At 47.0% G+C, this 20230-nt stretch overlaps 1 protein-coding gene across 2 annotated transcripts; it reads left to right on the top strand.

Annotated features, from left to right (window-relative positions):
• The first annotated feature begins 267 nt into the window (after positions 1-267).
• Positions 268-5921, top strand: CCK (cholecystokinin). Of its 2 annotated transcripts, none has more exons than XM_037520091.1 (3): positions 268-315; positions 1604-1819; positions 5515-5921. In XM_037520091.1, exons 2-3 carry the CDS (start codon positions 1606-1608, stop codon positions 5646-5648), a joined length of 348 nt encoding a protein of 115 aa, XP_037375988.1. In that variant the 5' UTR covers positions 268-315; positions 1604-1605; the 3' UTR covers positions 5649-5921. The 2 variants fall into 2 exon arrangements, with proteins under 2 accessions (XP_037375988.1, XP_037375997.1); XM_037520100.1 differs by lacking the exon at positions 268-315 and adding an exon at positions 437-474.
• The last annotated feature ends 14309 nt before the right edge of the window (positions 5922-20230 follow it).

The following is a 20230-nucleotide window of genomic DNA, read 5'->3' as shown; positions in this document are numbered from 1 at the left end:
GAGTTGGGGGCCAGAAGCTCTGGGGACAGAGGGGGGATGCTGGACACCAGACACCCCTCCTGCGAGGGGTTAACCCGACTCTCCCAGGCCACTGCCCCCTCTCTTCCAGGAGCCACTTCAATCGTTGGCCGCCCCAGCGGCTGCCCTGCGCGCACGTGTTGCTGTGGGCCTGCGTCAGCGCTGGGTAAACAGGAGACTGGCCGCCGGCGCCGGGCGGGGCTATTTAAGACGCAGCCGCCCGCCCACCCTGAACTTGGCTGGCTCCTCTGCTGCTGAGCGGTGGAAACCCGAAGCCAGCTTCGCCCTACTCCAAAGGTAGGTTCCACTCTCCGGCAGGAGCCCAAGACGCAGGTATCCTTGAAGAATGCTGTCTTCAATCGTGTGCCCCTTCCATTTTATTATTCTGTTTTCTGTGTCTCCTTTCTGACAGCTAGAGAGACATTTCTTAAAGTCGGTAATAACAGCGAGGGCTGGGTGAGTAGAGCTGCTGTAGCTACTTCTACAAGTCTGCTTTGTTCTTCTCTTATGCGCTCGCACTGCAATCTAGTTGCTAGGATTAGGCTGCAATGTGGGGTTTGGTAGATGTTACACAGCAGTGCAGGGTACTTTGCAATCTTTTCAAATAAACTACCCAGAGGTTTTAATATTTAATTTTTCTAAATGCTATGCTGCAGAAAATGTCAGGGCTTTGCAAGTAGAAAAGTGAAGTGTTTTATTTGCTCATGGATCTAAGCCAGAGAGATCTGATGCTCAGTATAATGAATTATAGAAAACAATATTGTACCATAATTATGCAATGGGATGAGTATCGATACATAGACAACCGTACCACTATATATGTAATATATTTCACCTATGTACATATATAAAAACATGCTGTACACCTTAAATTTACAAAATGTTACATGTTAAATGTATTCAATTAAAAAAAAAACACACAGCCGTTTTACCAATGACCATGAACAGAGTCAATAGTTTAAAAATTTTAAAACCCTGTCTGCGTTTTGCTTAGTGGTGTATCGCCAATTCCCAAGAACTTCTTGGGAACTGAAGTTTCTTCCTGAAGAAACTTTACAGATGAAGCTTTTATCTTTTGCTCCCACCTTTTAAATGTTGCTTCTCTTTATTTCCCACCATTTATTTCCCGATTGACCACTTCTTGACTATCTGGAAAAGTGCTACTTTTCCTCCAGCGTCTCCTTTCCCCCTTGGAGTCTTCCTTTTATTTTTCACGCTATCTTTACCTTTTTGCTTTCCCAGTTAGAAGAATAGCGGTTTCGTGCAAACACTTCCTCAAACTAAAGAAAACCGGGAGACATTCCTTCTGCGAAACAAGCAGAAGACAGGTCTCCGTCCAGCCCCGGGGCACCGGTGCGATTCCCCCAAAAGGCAGTCCGGGGGCGCCTGGACGGGCGCGCTGGGAGCCCCGGGCTCGGGTCTCCGGGTCTGCGCGCTTGGAGCGCTCGCGCCTGCACCAACCAGCCTGGCGGCGCTGGAGCGTTTGGACCGAGTACCCTTCTCCCTGCCCGGCTGCCCTGACCCAGTGAGAGTCCGCGGATGCCCCACCTTTTCGTTCATGTCCCCTCCCTTTTTCTTTCCGCAGCCATGAACAGCGGTGTGTGCTTGTGCGTGTTGATGGCGGTGCTGGCGGCCCGCGTCCTGGCGCAGCCGGTGCCCCCAGCGGAGCCTGTCGACCTCGGGGCGCAGCGGGCAGAGGAGGCGCCCCGGAGGCAGCTGAGGGCAGTGCAGAGGGTGGACGGCGATCCGCGAGCACACCTGGGCGCGCTGCTGGCCAGATACGTGCAGCAGGCGCGGAAAGGTAAGCAGGCTGTAGCCTTCCCTGACTTCTGTCCCGACCCTCCCCTCTAAGGTGTGGCTGGTGGAGGAAACACAGGGGACACGTTTAGTTAAAAGGGGTTTTTCACTCTTTTCTTGAGCTATTCTCCACCAGAGAGTGCCGTTAGGAAACCTTTGTAGAGACCCGAGAGCCAGTGTGGAGGACTTAGTAAGGGGAATTTTTTATTTTAAAGTTGTGTCTATTGAGGAAATGTTGGTCTACAACACTGCGTGTTAGAGGGGTATCAGTTCACTCTTCTAGAAATGTATGTTGTCATCTCACACCCACTACCAAAGCCCCAATAATCCTCTACCATAGCCCAGTGGGCTCCTCTCCCTTTATTCCATGCTTCTCCAGGGAAACCTTTTAAAAAGCTTTCTTTGAACCAATTTTTGCCATCGTTACAATTTAAGTTCAACACCGTATTATTAAGACATTAAAATAGAATTACTGAATGCCCTCAAAAGGGTGGGTCCACTGAATACCCTCTTACTGGAAATGCAAAGGCACCAGGAGCCACCCAGAGACTGACATTGGGAAGGCTCTAGCAGGAGCCATCAAGGCTAAGAAGGCTTGAGGTCTGACAACACTTTAAAAAGATGTGCCCAAGTGTCAGTGTTCACCAAAGTATGTGACAGGAGGAAAGAATCAAGAGCAGTTTTGATTCCTTGGCAGTGAGTTAAAATGATTACCCAATAAGAGACGTGTTTGTTTTTGTTTTGTCTTTGGAGAGATGGTCCCAATTGCAGCAAGAACTGAACAAACTTGTTTTCTTAGCATCGAAGTCTTTCTCCAGGAATAAGGAGATTCTGCAGCTCACTTGCTGAGTGGCGGATACACAGCTCTGTCCCTTTCCTGCTCTCATCTGTAAAGATGGAATGGGGTTAGAGCACAACTCTGTCCCTTCCAGCTGTTGATGTGATTCAGAGGAGATTCATCATCTTTAGGGACCTTGGGAAGTATGACTGGACAGGTTGTTTTCTACCCACATCTTCCCCAGTGACCCTGACGGTGAACTGGTGGCTGTCGGGCCCAGTGTTCTCAACTGGACCAAGAACAGTGGGACAATAAACCACAGCAACACTGCTGGGAGGGCAGGAGATGGGCTTTTTTCCCATGAGGCACTGGTGTGTCACGCCTGGATTTGAACCATAATTTGTGGCATGAGGGGGCTGTGAGAAAATGGAAGGCTTGGCTCTCCAGACTCTCCTGCAGTTTCATATGAAGGTGAAATTGGGAAATTTTTGAACGAGGGATTTCAAAAGGAAAGAACAGAATGTGATTTGTTTATTTCTTCCTCTTTAGGGGGAAGTGCCCCAAGTATGATTTTCTGTTTTGCTTTCCTGCTGACTAAATTTAAAAAGGTGGAATGCTAGTCAGAATGCTAGTCAGAAAACCTGAAAACATTTTGGGTTCCTCATGATTGTCTATTGGGAAGTAATTTAATATCTGTCCTTGGATGGGGGTGAACTTCAGCCAGACGAGGTTGGAATATCCTAATCTGGAACCCACCTTCAGGAAAGAACCACTAGAAACAATCCTGAGGAAGAAGCCAGTTACCAAGCGATTTGGAACTGATGCTTGACTTACCCCTTGACCCGCGTCTCAACAGCACCATCTTAGCTGGAAGTTTCTTCCCAGTGCCTCTTCCCACACCCTTTCTCCATTTTGCCTTCAGTCTAAAGTGCCAAACAAACTCAGGTGGGCTTGGCAGTTGCTTGGGACCCAGGATCGATGCCAGCCAGAAAACAATCATGCTCTTCTATTTGACAAATATTTACACATATAAGTACCACACAGTTTCTTTGAGTACTTTACTTATTTTGAAGCCATATCAGATTTTTACCCAACTACAGTATTTATTATGCTTCAGAATTCTAAGTAAGATAAGGTACTCTTTGAGCAGCCTAAAGAATTCGTCATTAGGAATTGTCTGCAGATCTTTCTATGAGCTGAGGAAAAGCAATTGTATTGGGGTACAGGGGGGCACCTAGTACACACCTGCCCCATGCCTGGCAAAGCCATCTGTATTGTCCCTCTTAGTCCTCATAACAGTCCTGCACAGTAGGTTCTATTATCATCACTTTGTGAGTGGAAAGAGGTTGCACTATGAGGTTGCACCTCTAGGCAGCAGCAGGGCTGAGAGTCCTGCCCTTCCCCAAGGGTCTGGAAGCCATTCAGCTTCCCAGTTGTACTGTGCATTTGGAGCTTTAAAGTTTAAAGGAGCCAGGCCCTTGAATTCAATTCCATAAATTGGTTGTAAGTTCCTAGTATGTCAACATTGGGGGAGAGGGGGTAGTCAGGGCCTGGAAAATGCATGCAACCTCAGCACAGAGCTGTGTGTGGAACGGGGAGTCAGAGCGGGAATACGTGCGACTCCCATGACCCAACCTGTGCTCCCGTGGGCCTTCTTTAGCAGCATGCAGATGAGCCATATTTCCCTGCAACTGTGTATGGATAACTGGGTCTGCACATTGTGCTGAAGCCAAGGACTAATATTTCACCTGAAAGATGTTGAACAACTGAACTGCACAGACTGGAGAGCTCTGCTGGTTGCTCTGAATTCCAAAGCTGAGGAAGCCAGGAGGGGAGGAAGAAAGGGTCACGACATCACTCTCTATAGTTGTTTCTGTTTTTTAATTTAACTTTCCAAAAGATTTCCAGAAATAGTAACTGCCCCTACAGTCATTTATTAAGAAACAAGACAGAGTCTGATTCTACGCAGCCTGTGGGCAGCAGTTGGCAGGGCAGCCTCAAGCAGAAAATGGCCAGAATCCTGGCAGGTGGGGCAAAGTGGTTCCCATGACCATGGGAATCATACAGCAGCCCTTCCCTCTTGCCGTAGAGGCCCTTGAGGGCCTGTAGTTTGCACAAGCGAAGGTGTTATACTGACTCCATGCCCCAGAGGCCTCTCCCAGGACCTGTAGGCCAGGACTGTGAACGGCTCCACCTCTTCATGCCCCACTCACTCAACATAAATGTTACCCTGTTTCTAAGAGAACTCACACCCCTCCCAAAGGGCCCACCTCAGGTTCACCTGTTGCCTTTCAGTTAAAATGGCTGAATAAAATGACCTCTCCGCCCATCCTTTTTTGAGTGTTACCGAGGTGTCAAGATTTTTATCTGCCAGTACACTTTTTTCTCAATATTATTTTTGACAAAGAAGTAGCTTTCAAATGAATAATTTTAAAATAGTACTTACCTAACAAATATCTAGCAAACTTAATGTCTTTTTAAAAATCATTTAAACATCAAAATGTTACAATTGCATTATCTAAACAAGAGGTTGGTGTGCTCAGAGATATTAAGAAACAGGTAAGTATAGGGGAAATCCTTGCTTGGTTTCTGCTGGGGGCCAACTACATCACAGAAAACACCCTGAGGAGTGAGAAAAGCTAGGTAGGTCCCAGCTTTGAAAGACTAGAGGGCAACGAATCCACCTAAATACTTACTGATCACAGGCTGGTAAATATTGCCCTCTCATCTGTTACCCAGACACAGGCCCCTCCCCTGTCCTTAGATTTCAGTCCAGCAATACCACTTGATAGCTCTTTGATACCCTGAAAAAGATGCATGTTGCATTTTTGCTTGGCTTCTTCCTTGTTCTCCTTTACAAACTGAACCAATGGTGGTTTTCGATATAATGTCCATGTTTCCTTCCTCCCTGCCTCTCGCAGCTCCTTCTGGTCGAATGTCCATTGTTAAGAACCTGCAGAGCCTGGACCCCAGCCACAGGATAAGTGACCGGGACTACATGGGCTGGATGGATTTTGGCCGGCGCAGCGCCGAGGAGTATGAGTACCCCTCCTAGGAGACGAGACCCAGCCCTCATCAGCACAACTGAAAGCCTCCTCCTGGCTAGGAGAGGGCAGGATAAGAAAACAATCACACTCCTAACTCATTGTCTCTGATGTTTGATGTTTTAAGTATCTATTTATTAAGTTCTCAATGTGAAAAATCTGTAAGATTGTCCACCTCCACCATGCACCTCAGCAGAAATTGTACAAATGGAAGACAAAAAGTTTCACTTGTCTGTGACTCCTGGTCCTACAGTGTTGCTATGCTATTAAAGTGATTTCATTCTACACCTTCATCCTCTGTATCTATGGAAAGCCAAGCCTTTATTTAGTCCTCAGGAAGGGGAGCCTGACATTTGGTGCCCAAGGAGCAATCTCTGCAGTTGACACTCCCAGAAGGGGCTTGAGAAATGAGGGTGGGGCATAGAGCTGACTTCCGGGCTACAGGCAAGGTGATCCATTATTGGGCCACCTGTGTCAGTGCCAAGGCCCAGTCTTAGCCACCCTGATCCCTGGGCCCCCATTAGATCTTCTCCCGGCTCCATTGCCCCTCCTGGAGTGAAAACTCATTTGGGCGAAGCTCAGGGAAGACATGTTGGGATGGAGTTCTCCATCTGCCAGTCCCTATGGATCTTCTCAGCTGCATTTGCTTTGGGGTTCTCTTGACATTTAAAAAATTATGGAGCAGTACTAGGCATGCTTTGGCATGCATTTGATCTCCCCATGTGGCCCAGAGGTTGCTGCCCTTCCCTCACAAGGGGAGGAAGCAGGCTCTGGGAGGTGAAAGTGACTGGCCCAGTTCCCCAGCTAACTAGAATCACAATGTGAGGCCTCCTAAGTTAGGGTGACCTCCACTCCAGCACCTCATCCCTGCAGTGCATATGAATCAGACAGGGAATCCTGTTTAACTGCTCATTCTGACCCAGCTAGTCTGGGCTGGAGTCTGAATCAGTTCCCAGATGATGTCAATGCTGCTGGTCCTGTCCTGCACCAGCACCTGGAGTTGTGATGATCTAGAGAAAAGGCTATGGGTCCCTCCATATTTTAGAGACAGCGGGCATGAGGGGAGTTGGCTCTGGTAGTTACCAGTGCAGAAGCTCTCCTTTTGTGAGTCAATGCCTCTGTCAGGTCTCTGCAGGGATCAGTAAAGGGGCCTGGTCTCAGGGGACACCCAGAGAAGACCTAATACCAGTCACCACAGTGCAGTCTCTCCATGTATCTGGCTGAGGCCTCCAGGAGCCAAGGTTCTCATCCAGCAAAACCCTCAGGCAGCTTGAAGCAGTAGGACATGCAGCCCCAAAGGGAACAGACATTGAAAACAGATATATTAGCAAGTGGATAACTGGTTGTGGAGGGTCCCTATCCTGGAGCTCAATGCTTCTTCCTTGATGAAAGACAGATCAGTGCAGTTCTTTCACTTGAGCTGAAGTTAGGATTCAGTGTAAAATTTCAACTCTAAATCAACAACACACCCTTTTGCTTCCTCTGAGGTTATTAACTCAGTCTCTCCCTTCAATTTGGTCTCCAACACAGTAAGACAGTTTCGTGTCTTAGTCCAAAAAATCTAGATGCCTAAGGTTTAACACACACATACATAGCCTGCAAAAAAACACTTCTTTTTAATCAGTGTGTAGGGCATAGTGGATGTATATAGGGACAAGAGACAGTGTGCCTGTATGTGTATTGTTTGTGTATTGGGAGTGAGGAAGGATGAGGGACGTGGAATTTAATGTCAAATCGGCAGTGAGGATGATGAAGGGCTGGTCAGAATCAATGATTTATAAATCATTAGGGGATTGGGTGTTAACACAGCATTTTCAAAGATAAAGTCATAACCCATGCAAATACAAAATAAACACATAGCAGAGATGCCATTTAACTCCCTGGTTGATAAAGGGAGCAGTCAGATGTCACAGTCATTTCAAAGGAGAAGCAGGAGGGTGGACACACACAGGCACCAAAGGGTGTATGTGAATAGACACAAAACTGGATTCGAATCTGTAGGTCAGCAAAATGTCATGCTTGGAATACTCTGTTATCCAGGACAGAAATGAATTTTATCTTTAGGGGACAATAGTCACAATAGACACAGATGTCAGCATCATCAGATAAACGGCCAGTTTCCCACTGGGAAGAACACCAGGAACCCCCTTTGCCACTGCAAAGTCTTTCACCATTTTTCTGAAGCAGGAAAAGGAAAGTAAAGAAAACTTCCTTAACTCCTCTGGGGCAGGACCTGTACATGAAGCCTTGTAAGCATCAGCTCAGGACATGGCCCCATCTTGAAGTCCTTGGACCCCACATTTCAAAGAGGAAGCCGGAGGTAGGATGCACTCTGCCTACATGCAGCAGCACAAGGATTGGCAGTTAGTTCTGGAACTTCTACATGAGGTCACTTCTACATGAGCCACCATCTGGCAGATAAGGGGCTTGGAAACCTGTCTAGAAGCTGCATCTATGCAGATTAAAATTGCTATCTGTAGTCACCTAGAATGAATACCCATTAGAAAAAAATGCTTAGAGTAATAAGCGATTGCTGCAGGAGACACACACACACACACACACACACCTGCATACACATCTGGCCCTATTGCTTTTGCTGGAGTTAAAATCCAGAAAGGCTAGAGCAATGTCAAAGACAGAAAAAGAAGAGCATTGATAGTTTTTGTTGCATTTGCTTAAAATCACAAACATCAAATAAGTGGCAACAATTGAAGAATTCCACGGTCTGGGATTGTTAAAGGGCTTCCCCGGTGGTGCAGTGGTTGAGCGCTGGGTTGCGAAGCTGCCAGTGACCTCTGCGGCGCTGGTTCGATCCCCGGCTGCTCCCCGGCCACCGGAGGAGGGTCCCACATGGCGCGCAGACCTCTCCTGCCACCCGCTGCTCCCCTCAGCAGTGTGCTTCGGTCTTTCTGCCTGCTCTGCTCCCCGCTCTGGCTCTGATGAATTCTCTCACCCTCCCGCGCTTCTGACTGTACCCAGTGCATGTATAAACCAAAACAAAACAAACAAATAAATAAATAAAACATGCCTCTATTATAAAAAAAAATAAAAAGAAATAAACCTATATCCAGTTCAGAGAACTGGACTATTAAGCAGTCATTTAATATGCGTATGAGGGGTCTCCCTGGTGGCTCAGTGGTTGAGCATTGAGCGCTGGGTTGTGAAGCTGCCGGCAGCCTCTGCAGCGCCGGTTTGATCCCTGGCTGCTCCCCGGCCACCTGAGGAGGGTCCCACATGGCGTGCAGACCTCTCCAGCCTCCCGCTGCTCCCCTCAGCAGTGTACTTCGGTCCTTCTGCCTGCTCTGCTCCCTGCTCTGGCTCTGGTGAATTCTCTCACCCTCCCGCGCTTCTGACTGTACCCAGTGCTTGTATAAATAAATAAATAAATCTTTAAAAAAAACGTGCGTATGAGGATGGCGTAGATCATGGGAAATAACTGGACCACGTAAAGTGAAAGGACCACCTGGTTACATTAGAGTTATTTACCTTTTAATGAGATAATGTGAAAATAAAGAGAATCATGTTAGGGTCATAGGGTTGCAGGCATTTTTCTTCCTCTTCTCCAAACTCCCTGTATGATTTGTAGATGGACCTGTAGCTCATCGTTATCCAAGCTGTGCTGCTCTACAGAGACAGAGCCATGAGAGAGACCACAGAACTACTTTTCAGCCATCTTTACCACAGAAACACCCCGTCTGTCCTGGGTGGTCAATCACCAAGGTTGGTCACCTATGCGGCCACTTAGTGTCCAGCATTTTGCCTTCCTTGGCTCCCTCTCACTAAGGCGGTGAAGTTCCCTGAAGATGTCACCTTCAGTGGTGGAGGTAAGGGTGTTCTGGTGGCTGTGCCCTCCCCTAGATTCAGGCCCAATGTCCAGAGACTTCTGGTGCCTCCTCTCCTCAGTGTAGGAGCCTGGACAACAAGCTGCCATTTTTGCCATCAGTGGGTCCCAATGGTACCAGAGCCTTCTCTCTTGCTGGGGTTCTGAGGTCGCATATCCCAAAGGCTTGTTCATTCTTTTCTCGCCGGCTAGTTTCTATTTACCTATCTTCAAGTTCACTGAATCCTTATCATTTCCACTCTGTCAATGAGCCCACCCAGTGAGTTTCTTAGTATGGCTTTGGCATTTCTCAGCTCCAAAATTTCCATTTATATCTTCTATTTATTTGCTAAGATTTTCTGTTTTAACGTTTATTTTGAGCATGCTTGCAATGACTCATCTGAGCACTTTGTAACAGCTACTTTAATGTTCTTGATAATTCCAACATCTGTGAAATCACATCACTGGTGTCTGTTGATTGTCTTTTTCAAGAAAAATTGAAATTTCCATGGTTCTTTGTGTGCTTGGTAAATTGGATTATTATCCCGGACAATTTGAATATTATATTATGAAACTCAAGATCTTATTTAAATCTTACTCATAATATTGATATTTTTGTTTTATCAGTGATTAGCCTGGTCAGGTTCAGTCTTCAAATTCAACCCAATTTCCATGGCTGTGGTTCTCATGTCTGTTCAGTTTTCAAAGAAGTTCCACCTTTCTTTGGCTCCACTTCAGGGGTGCATCTTCCAGGGAGAAGTCTGGGACCTGGATGGTGGGCTGTTCCTTACTTCAGTCCTTCAAGTGTTTGGTGTGCTAATTAGGGCCCGAGGTATACCCTTTCCCCCCTGGACTTCATAGACAATTCTATGGGTTTCCTGAATTCTTCTTTCTTAATCTCCCTAGTACTTTCCAGTCCTCTAAGGCTCCTTTTTTTGTCTTCCACCCAGAAACTTGGGCACAGTTACCCTGTTCTGTCACATATTTCCATGTCTGAGCCCCTGTTCAGGTCCCTGTCGCAGAACAGACAAGAGGAAAAAGCATCGTGTGTGTGCGTGTGTGTGTGTGTGTGTGTGTGTGTGTGTGTGTCCCTACTCTCTTGGGGTTACATCTCCTTTGACTGAAGAACAAAGTTCTCCTTCCTCAGAGTTTTGGCTCCCACCACCTCATGACTGAACGCAGCCCTGCAGCTGTGGGCCCTCTGGGGACTTATGACACGAGGGAACAGAGAAAGAAGAAATCATAAAGCAATGAATGTTCATAATCACTGGATATTAGGAGTCCCCATTTGCACTTTTTTTTATATATTTTTTTTTAATAGAGGCATGTTTATTTATTTGTTTGTTTGTTTATACAAGCACTGGGTACAGTCAGAAGCGCGGGAGGGTGAGAGAATTCACCAGAGCCAGAGCGGGGAGCAGAGCAGGCAGAAGGACAGAAGTACACTGCTGAGGGGAGCAGCGGGCGTCAGGAGAGGTCTGTGCGCCATGTGGGATCCTCCCTCCGGTGGCAGGGGAACAATAGCAGCCGGGGATCGAACTTGCGCCACCGGGGAAGCCCCCCCCCCCACCCCCGCCCCTTTGCACTTTTAAAGCCAGAACCAAAGGGTATCTCATGGGGCTGGCTATGCCCCTGACCCTCCTTCAAGTTCCAGCTGTGTTATGTCCAAGAAAGACTTGGTTCACTGTGCCCCTGACTGTTCCCAGCCTTCTCTCAGCAGGTTCTGCTGAAACTAGAATCTACCTGAAGATATGCTGACATCAATTCTAAGAATGGGTGGATTGTTTTATTATCTTAATTTTGAATCCTTTACCATGACTCCCCAGAAAGTTCTAATTTGGGAAATCCCAAGAGAGAATGAGAGCTACTGACAGAATAAGATGCCCATAATCTTAACTGCAAGACCAGGTCTTTCCTACCTTTTCCTGCCCACAGCTCACAGGTGGGCCTGGGCAGATAAGCAGCTGATCAGCAGTAGGTCAGACCTTTCGGGCCTGGACTGCAGCCAGAATGGACGGCTCAGTGTGCTTGATCTTTCTCTGTTTCCATCTGGAAAGGATTCAAATGCTCTCTTGTATCAACTTGTGTGGGATGTTACAAGCCCTTACCTGGCTCATGGCATGTACCTGGGTGCCAGTCCAGGTAGCAGATACAGAGACCAAGTCCAAGGGGGAGATTGAGAAAGCGCAGGACCTTCACCAAGAACTCAACAGGTGCTCCAACAGGCTGGGAGGGAGCTGAGCAACAGAGTAGCAGGAATGAAACTGCAGGCCACCCAGGCTGCAGCCTCCAAGGGACTACTCATCATCACGCCTGCAGCAAACTGGAGCCCAGGTGTCAGGGAGGGTCTTCAAATGAAGGACCCAGCTGGGAAATGGACCTTGGTTCCAGCCCTCCAGAAGATAACACTGCCCTCAAGTGGACAGTTTTTTTTTTTTTTTTTTTTTTAAATACTTCCTGAAGGACTTGAGAAATAGCTGCGCACACTGAAATCTGCAGGCTGGGAACCCTTTCTCCTGTCAGCCTCTGGTTTTCCCACCCAACTGTTAGTTTTAAAAGTAGGTAATTCAAGGCCTTGAACTATTTTCTAAGAATGGGGGTTTATTTTTGTTATTTTAACTTCGAACCTTTCATAAGGTTGCCAAAAGTCTCCTGGGTTTGGAAAATCACCCAATGAAACTGAAGAGAGAATCAGAATGACTGACAAATGAAATGCTTTTTGTAGAATTAAAACCAAGGGGGAAAGAAAGACATGCATTTTGAAGACAACTTGGTAACTATGGTTACCTCTAATTAGTGAGCACCTTCTGCTTTCCAGATTTGAGTGGAGAAAAATTGAAAGGAAAAACAAGTCCAAATAAGTAAAAATGTTAAGTTCCAGTGAGCACATGCAATCTTGTATTTTGAACATAAAAACGAGATACAGAGGTCTGTTGATAGCAAATCTGTTTCTTCCCACTTTCACCTTCATCTTCCGTGTCTCTCCTTGAATTTTAAGGACTCATAAACCACAAACAGGAGTTCAGGAAGTTTCCTTGAAGGAAGTGACACCAGAGGCCAGGGACAGTCACTCACTGGACTGTCAAACCAATGCAGGCGTCCTCACTGTGGCTGAAATGGGCTCAATGCATAAATTACCCTGATGAACTCCTGTTCTAGGTGAGACACCAGGGAGGGCTTGACCCTGGCTTCCTCCCCCATTAGAAATATTTAATAGGAGTTCCATAATTACTTGGACTTGAACTTGAGGAGAGAGGGAAGCCGAAAAGAAGTTGTTAGGGAATTCACCTCGGGTGTCCTACGAGAAGGAGCCACAACATGAGAAATACACCCACATGCAAAGGGAAGTGCATACTACATGCACCTCAGTCCCTGCAGCCTCCTCAGACAGAGACCATCGGAAAGCCCATCTTCTGTTTGAACCACTGTCCAGCTGAATCTGGGCTGGGACAAGATTATAACAAGAGAGGGGGAGGCTCCTGTCCCTCTGAGGGATTTCTTCATTTCAAGACAGCAAAATTTAATCTACAATTATTGAACTAATGAGATAGGTTTCCAATGAACACCAACCACAGTGTGTAGGAAAACATTCTCTTCCACTGTCTGGAAAAGGACTGTGCACTTGGAATCTGGGCGAGACAAACTTTGATCTATGTGGGAAACCCCTGATGTTGTTTAGTTTTTAGTTCACTTATTCAAAAGCCATTTACAGAAAGATCATGGTCCAGCCACACAGCACAGCAGAGAGGCTGAAATGAGGGGTAGGGGCACCCTCGGCAGCGCCTTCAGATTCTCAGGGGAGGTAACCACCGATTGGGTCCAAAGGAAAAGACTTAGGAATCTCTTTCATTTGGCTGCCTACTAGACATTTTGAACTCAGTGTGTCCAAATCTGGGCTCATGACCCCCGCTTCCCTCCCCTCAAGTCTTCTCCCCCAAATGCCTTCCTCAACTCAGTGGATGGACGGGCCAAAATTCTTGCAGTAGTTTCACATTTGTCTTTCCTTTGTACCTTGAAGCAAATTGTGTTGGCTTAACCTCAAAATGTACTTAGAGCCCACCCAGTTTTTACCACTTTCACTGTCCCCGTCTTGTACTGAGCCACCATCATTACCCCTCCCCTGGATGATTACAAGAACCCCCCAACAGGTCTGACTGCTTCTACCCTGGGGTTTCAGTCCATAGTCACAGCGGTGCGGGCAGGTACTAGAGTCCTTGTTTGCAAACAGCTCCTGCGGCTGTCGTTGGCTGTCGTGGTAGTCCTGATTTCCTCCCTTCACTAACCCGCATGCCCTGCAAGTTCATACAGGCGTGGCTGCCTGGGGGTTGGATCTTTCCAACATGAAATTTTGCATGACTGCCACTAAGTACTGAACTCTGGCCACTGGAGGACAGAGGTGGCATCGGTGGTGAAGATTTTCTCCTCTTTTACCTAAGTTATGTTAAATGGCTACATGACTATGTGCCCACAGCTTCCAGTACATCAGCACTGAGGGAACAGGGTGTGGTCTGGATACCTCCTGCAGCTCCTGAACTTCCTGTGGAAGACCACATGTTGTTTTTGTCTGTGGGAGGATCACGCTTTGTGCTAAATGGGAATGTTTGTTGTGGATGAGGATGTTTATGCTTTAAAGATAAGTCAGGGAGAAGAATGTAATTCGTTGTGGGCTGTAGTGAACCCTCAACACTGAGTTTTCTGTTGGGCATCTAGGACCGTCCTTTTTCTGTTTTATAGTTTTCTACAACATCCAAAGAAGGGATCCGAAAGCTTCCCCCCACCTCTTTGCAGCTGGGACTTAAGCTAGTGAAGTTAACTCCACACATCAGACGGGCCGCCTTCTGTGTGGGCTGGTGGCGTGACTGGGGCAAGTTCTTCCCTTTGTGAACCCCAGCCCTGATGCTGTCCTCAGGAGGGTCTATAATCTACCTATTATCCCTCAATAAGCTGCACTTGTCCTTCAGCCACCTCCAGCAGGTTCCTCTTGTTTGTCACCACGAGTCCTACTGATGCAGATGGTGAGAACATACTGGTTGTTCCCTGACTCTTATGAAATTCTTCCTAAAGAATGTTTAAAAATACAAGTGACTGAAGGCAAAGGATGAAATCAGGCCCCAGGGGAAGAGAGATGAGCTGAAATTCAAGGACTTGATGGAGAAATGGGCCAGAGCCAGGAAGAACCCACCTTGTTTGTAACAGATGGGAGAGGGAGAGCAGAGTGTGCCTGCGTGAGTTTACAGGCTTGGTCACAGTGGAGAGCGCTCCCGGGTGATGCATCTTCTCTATGAAAGAGGGAGCTGGGAGGGATCATGCTCAGTGAAATAAGCCAGAAAGAAAAAGAAAAATACTGGATGGTCTCACTCATAGCAGGAATCCAGACAACTTAAATAAGAGACCAGGAAAAACAATAACTATAAGAAAGTAAAAATCAAAATCAACAAATAACTATGAACCAGAGACACTCTATGGGGGGGTGGAGGGCAGGGAAAGGAGGGATTGGGGTCAAAATAAGGGGGTTGCAATTGTATGGGGAATATAAAAATAAAATTAAAATTAAAAAAAAAAATAGCAGCAATACCTAAAAAAAAATAGAGGAAAGTTCTTCTGCTGAGAGTGAGGAAGAGATGGAGTGAGAAATTAGCTATGAGGAAGTTGAGAATTTGAAGACCCCCCCAAAGGAGAGACAGTTGACCAGGGAGACCTGGGATTGTCTGCCCACATTGAAGGCCCAGCTGGAGGTAGGAGGCTGCATTTGACACCCCGCCCCCAACCCGTAGCCGTAGCCGCAAGCCTGAAGGTGCGGGCTATGCAGGGAGGTCCTGTGCCTCCCGCCCCCCCCCACCAGCAAATCCCTACACTTTTCTCTGGACTCTCTCTGGCACCCTAGCGTGGCATTGCCCCCTTTGCAATCACTCAAAGCCGTCACCCTCCCATAGCAGCCTCCCACAGCCATCCTCTGTATCTCTGTGACGCCACCCTTATATCCCTGGCCTCCAGGCCCAGGTGTGCCCACTTATGCATGCCCGCACCGTACTACAGGTGTCCACAATCAGGCGCCTGTGCCCTGCTCTCACGCTCCCAATGGCCTTCTGCGTCAACACCATCAAGGCTGCAGGTGATACCCACAGAGGCTAGTGGTGCAAAAAGCCTGATTAATTCACTCCCTACCCATACTCATGGTTTATTTTCTCCTCCAGCAGCCAGTAGTTCTGGTATGGTCAGGAGAAAGTTGACTGATCCAGAACTAGGGTTTTGACAGGGGTACAGTGCTCATTCCAAGTGAGTTTGTTTACTACGAAAACCCACTACTTCACTAACTCTTTGTTCAGCTATGAGTACAGCTTGACAGAAAGTCGGGCATCATAGTGAGTCTCTATTACATGTTCTATGTACTTTCAATGAATTACACGCACTGTTTTCATACTTTTTATTTTTCCCTGTTGTTCTGTTCATTCTTATTATATTTCTGTAAGGTGTTTTAATGTCTATTGAATCTAGTAATTTGAAAACAATGGTCTTGTATTTCATTTTTATTTTCCCCCATTCCTCATTACTGTGTTACAAAATATTGGCTCATGATGGACTAATTAAAAAACAATGACCAACCCCTGACCACCCACTGATCCAACATGAAGTCCCAGGGGGTTGGCAGGCTGCTGTCACCTGGCTAAGTGTCCCCTGTGTTGTCACGCTGGGCCAGGACTAGCCTCAGAGAATGGAAATAGCAGATGGGGGTGGAGGTGCCAACCTAAAACTTTTCTTGATGGGCCAGTTCCACAGTGTCTGCAGGACTCGGTCAGCTACGCAGAACAGTGACTTCTCCAGCCACAGGCTAATGACCCAGGAGTGACAGAGGCCACTGTGGACTGGAACTCAGGCAGCGGGCACAGTCAGTGACCACAGGCTGCCACGGCTCCTCTGACCTTGCTGTCAAGGGTGATTTGCGGAGGCCTGTTTTCTGTTTTCTGGCTTTTCTCTTCTGTCCCTAAACTTCTGCCTGCCATGTGTGAGTTTCTGCCAGTGCCTACCCTCCAATGCTGCTGCTGCCTGCCCCCCAAGTCCTGCTGAAGTCTGAGCTGCCCTGCATGTGGGAGGGTCCAGGCTTACCTTCTTTGGACCTGTCACATCTGCTTTCACAGGCATTGCTGAGCCTCGGGGCTCTAGCTGCCCTCTCTGGGTTTGTGTTTTGGGAGACTTGAGAAGCAGGGTCAGCCTGAAGCTTAGGTGTCTGACATGAGGATGCCCAAGTCCTGCTGAAAAAACACTTCCTCCCCTTTGAGCTCAACCATAGGAATAATTTTTTTTTTTTTTTGAGAAAAACAGGGTGGGTGAATTTCAAAATATGGCTACACATTAGTACAGAATATATTTTGTAAACAAATTTTTCAAATGCTTTCCACTCTCTCCTGGCTGTGAAGGGATATGTGAGGTGGTTTCCTCCCTGCTCTTTGCTGAATTTCTTCACTTTTACCCCCATTCTATATGTATGCTGTCCCTGTGGCCTGGAGTGGCCCCTCAAGCTCACCTTCTGAACTTGGACCTGCCTCATGAAGTTCCCCAGGTGTCTCCACTGGCTGGGCAAAATCGCCTGCCTTGGCAGCAAACCCACTTGATTTTAACAGGATTAGAACAGGGCCCGGTCCCTTGGCTTGTCTCCCAGCGCCATCTACTGGCTTCAGAAAATAAATCCTCTCTGGATAGGATAGTTTCGTCATGAGCTCAAATGTGCAAAAATTTTTTTTCTAAATCTCCACTTAATCCCTGTTAAGAGCGCCCAATCAATTCAGGTAATTAAGACTAACTTTCATCTCCATCAGCTTCTCCCAGGTGGCTTCTAGGTTCTGGATGCAGCACTCTTGGGGGAGATATTGTCCCTGTTGGAAAGGCTCCCCAGGGCATACCTGCCTCTGCCCCCAGAAGTTTTGGAAGTGAGTCTCACATCTGTCTGAATCCAGAGACTTGAGACAGACCCTGGGGATCTGTCCACTGAGACCCATCTGCTGACCCTTCTACCCCACCCCACCCCACCCCACACACACACTGCCCCGTGGCGGGGAGTGAGAGGGGGCGGTGAGAAGCCTGGGTGCGGTTCTAGAACAATACCCCTTTCTCAGGCCCTGCTGAGAAGCCAGCTCAAGTGTCCTTGATGACCCAGGCTCTCTGGGGCTTCAGCCCAGACCCTGGACTTGACCCAGGCTGAGGGAAGAGTGAAGGGCTCCCACACCCGCGGTGGGTGGGAACCCTCTTCAATCCGCTCCTTCACACGCCAGCTTGCCCTCCATCTTTTGTTCTTATACTAAAACATATACTCAAGCTTTTTCTTTCCTCATAATTACGAATCTGACATCTTTGTTTTCTGGTTCCACTAACTGCCTCTTGGACTTCCCCTTGGATTGCGGTGCCCTCCGGGGAAGCTTCTGGGCTGGTGCAATGCTTGGGTACCCATGAAGAAATTCAGCATAACAAGGAGAAATCACACCCACAAGCAGCCTCCTGCCATGGCCCCAAGGCAGAGGATGCATTTATTTTTGGTTTACATTGAAAAGAGTATTAGCTGCCCACCTTTTGAGAGTTCCTTTCCTCCTGTCTTCCTTTTTTTTTTTTTAAATATTATTTGCTTGTGTAGAAACATCTGAAGATGTCTTGCTGATAGATGTCAGGCACTTTTTATCTGATCCTTTAGCTAGACACCACCAGGTCACCTTTTTTTTTGTGTAGCCACAGGACAATGATTGCATTTGGGAAATTTAATTTTAGTACAATATATTTAACTATATGCTCAATTTTCAAATTTCTGCCCCCCCCCCAATATGCTTTTATAGCATCTTTTCCAATTCAGGATCATGAATTGCACTGTTGTCTTGTCCCTTTATTCTCCTTTATCCCGGAACTGCTCCGTAGTCTTGTTTTCATGATGTTAACATTTTAAAAGCAAATAGTTACATCTTTTCATAAAATGCCCCTTAATTTGGGTCTGTCAATTGTCATCCTCAGATGCCTTTTTGGCAGAACAACACATGAGTAACAGGTCCATCTAGTATATCACTACCAGGAGGCACCTGATGGTCGGGATGAGTTATTTCTGTGTTTACAAAATGGTCTTGCTAACTATAGCCCTTCTCTGTGGGTCCCTTACTACTCTACGTGAAGGAAGTGCTTTGAAGATTGCATTTAGGAGCCTCTTCCCACCCTCCTCCACACCTTTACCTCTACGTGGAAGGCCTTCTCCACCAGGCAAGCTCTGCCATCCTTGAAGGCCAGGTCTGCAGTCACCAGAAAGCCACCCCGACCCCAGCTGGGCAGAAACCCACCCAACCTCCTCCCTCCTTCAAGAGGGCTGCAGCTGTCCAACTTCAGAGCCCCTCAGACAAGGAAAGGAACACACTTCTCGTGGCAGGACTCCCACCTGTCACCACCTGACCTAGCACAGTGGCTCTCAAACCTGCAAGGCCCAAGGTCACCTGGGTGCTTGCTAAAAGACTCCTGGGGGTGGGTGTCTGATGAACTACCCCAAAACTCATTGGCTTGACAACAAAGGTCTATTTCTCCCCCCAGGTCATATGTCAAATGTGAGTGAGCAGGGCAGTCTGGACAACACATTTCCTCAGACACAGACTGGAGGCTCCATCAACTTTTCACTATTTCAACACATGGCGTTGGGCCTTTCGCCTGGAGGACCAGGCATGGATTTTCTACTTCACATGGCCCACTGGCAAGAAGTAGTCATGAGCCTTGTTGAGACCAAGTGGCTGAGGAATATGGGGATAAGATGGGTCATTTGGAGAGCACTATGGTATCTCTGCCATACCCCTCTCCCCTTATCCTACCTGCCACACAGGTCTCTCTGCTCCTCAGGCACCAGTCTTGCCTACCTTTGGGCTTCTGCACTACCTGCTTTCCCTGTCCAAATGCTCTTGTGCCAGACCTCACATGGTTGACTCCAGAGCCTCCTCCCAACTGCCCAAAGTACCACCCACTCCCTCACTGTTGTCTTCCTTCTCCTTATTAGATTGTGCATGCACACCACGCGAGAAGTCACGCACCCTATGCCCACTACCTAAAATATTGCCTAGAACAAGCACATGGTAGATAGTCAAACTTATTTACACGACAAATGAACTTGAAGGTATATTATTGTCCCCATTTTACCGGTTAAAAAATAAATGGAGGCCCCACAGAAAATAAGTGGCTTGCCCAAGGTCACACCATTACCAAATAGTAGGCCTTGATTTAAAAATCCAAGATGCTGCCCCCAACTAGCATGTTTGCTTACATAATTTAACTGATTCTAAATAGTAAATAGATTTATTTCATCCTTCTGTTCCCACAGGTCTCTATCTGGTGACTGACCCTCCACCATCTTTGGTTTTAAATTCTCTTAATTCTACGGAGGCGACATCTGGGAATTTATCCCACATATGTGCACGCATATGTGAAAATTTGTGTATATGCAATGTAATATAAAAAAAGATTAGAATTACCTCAACACACAGCTATAAGGAACTTGCCCATAGGGGTGTATATATATTCACAGTGGGTGAGTGCACATGGTGGAATAGTATGCAGCCCTGAAAAGTAAAAACTTTCAGGTTGACTGGAAAGTTGTCTCAGGTATAGTGTTATTATAGTGTTATCTTAAAAGAAAAGGTGGATAGTACCGTATTTAAAATATAACTTTCATTTAAATTCCCCAAAGAGCAGAATAACTTCAAGTCTTACATGAAAGATCTCCTCCATGAAAAGATAAATACAATTCAGAATACCAATGTAGTTTCC

Source organism: Talpa occidentalis, unplaced genomic scaffold, assembly GCF_014898055.3.
Source record: "Talpa occidentalis isolate TD23 unplaced genomic scaffold, MPIMG_talOcc4v2.1 talOcc4.10, whole genome shotgun sequence".
NCBI classification, from domain to species: domain Eukaryota; kingdom Metazoa; phylum Chordata; class Mammalia; order Eulipotyphla; family Talpidae; genus Talpa; species Talpa occidentalis.
Note: the sequence above shows the minus strand (reverse complement) of the source record. Positions and strands in the feature narration are given on the sequence as shown.

Bases quoted from the DNA above. Each gene is read 5' to 3' on its own strand.
- CCK (XM_037520091.1), top strand. From the start codon at position 1,606: ATGAACAGCGGTGTGTGCTTGTGCGTGTTGATGGCGGTGCTGGCGGCC. The intron at 1,820-5,514 runs GTAAGCAGGCTG...TGCCTCTCGCAG, and splicing joins CGTGCAGCAGGCGCGGAAAG to CTCCTTCTGGTCGAATGTCC.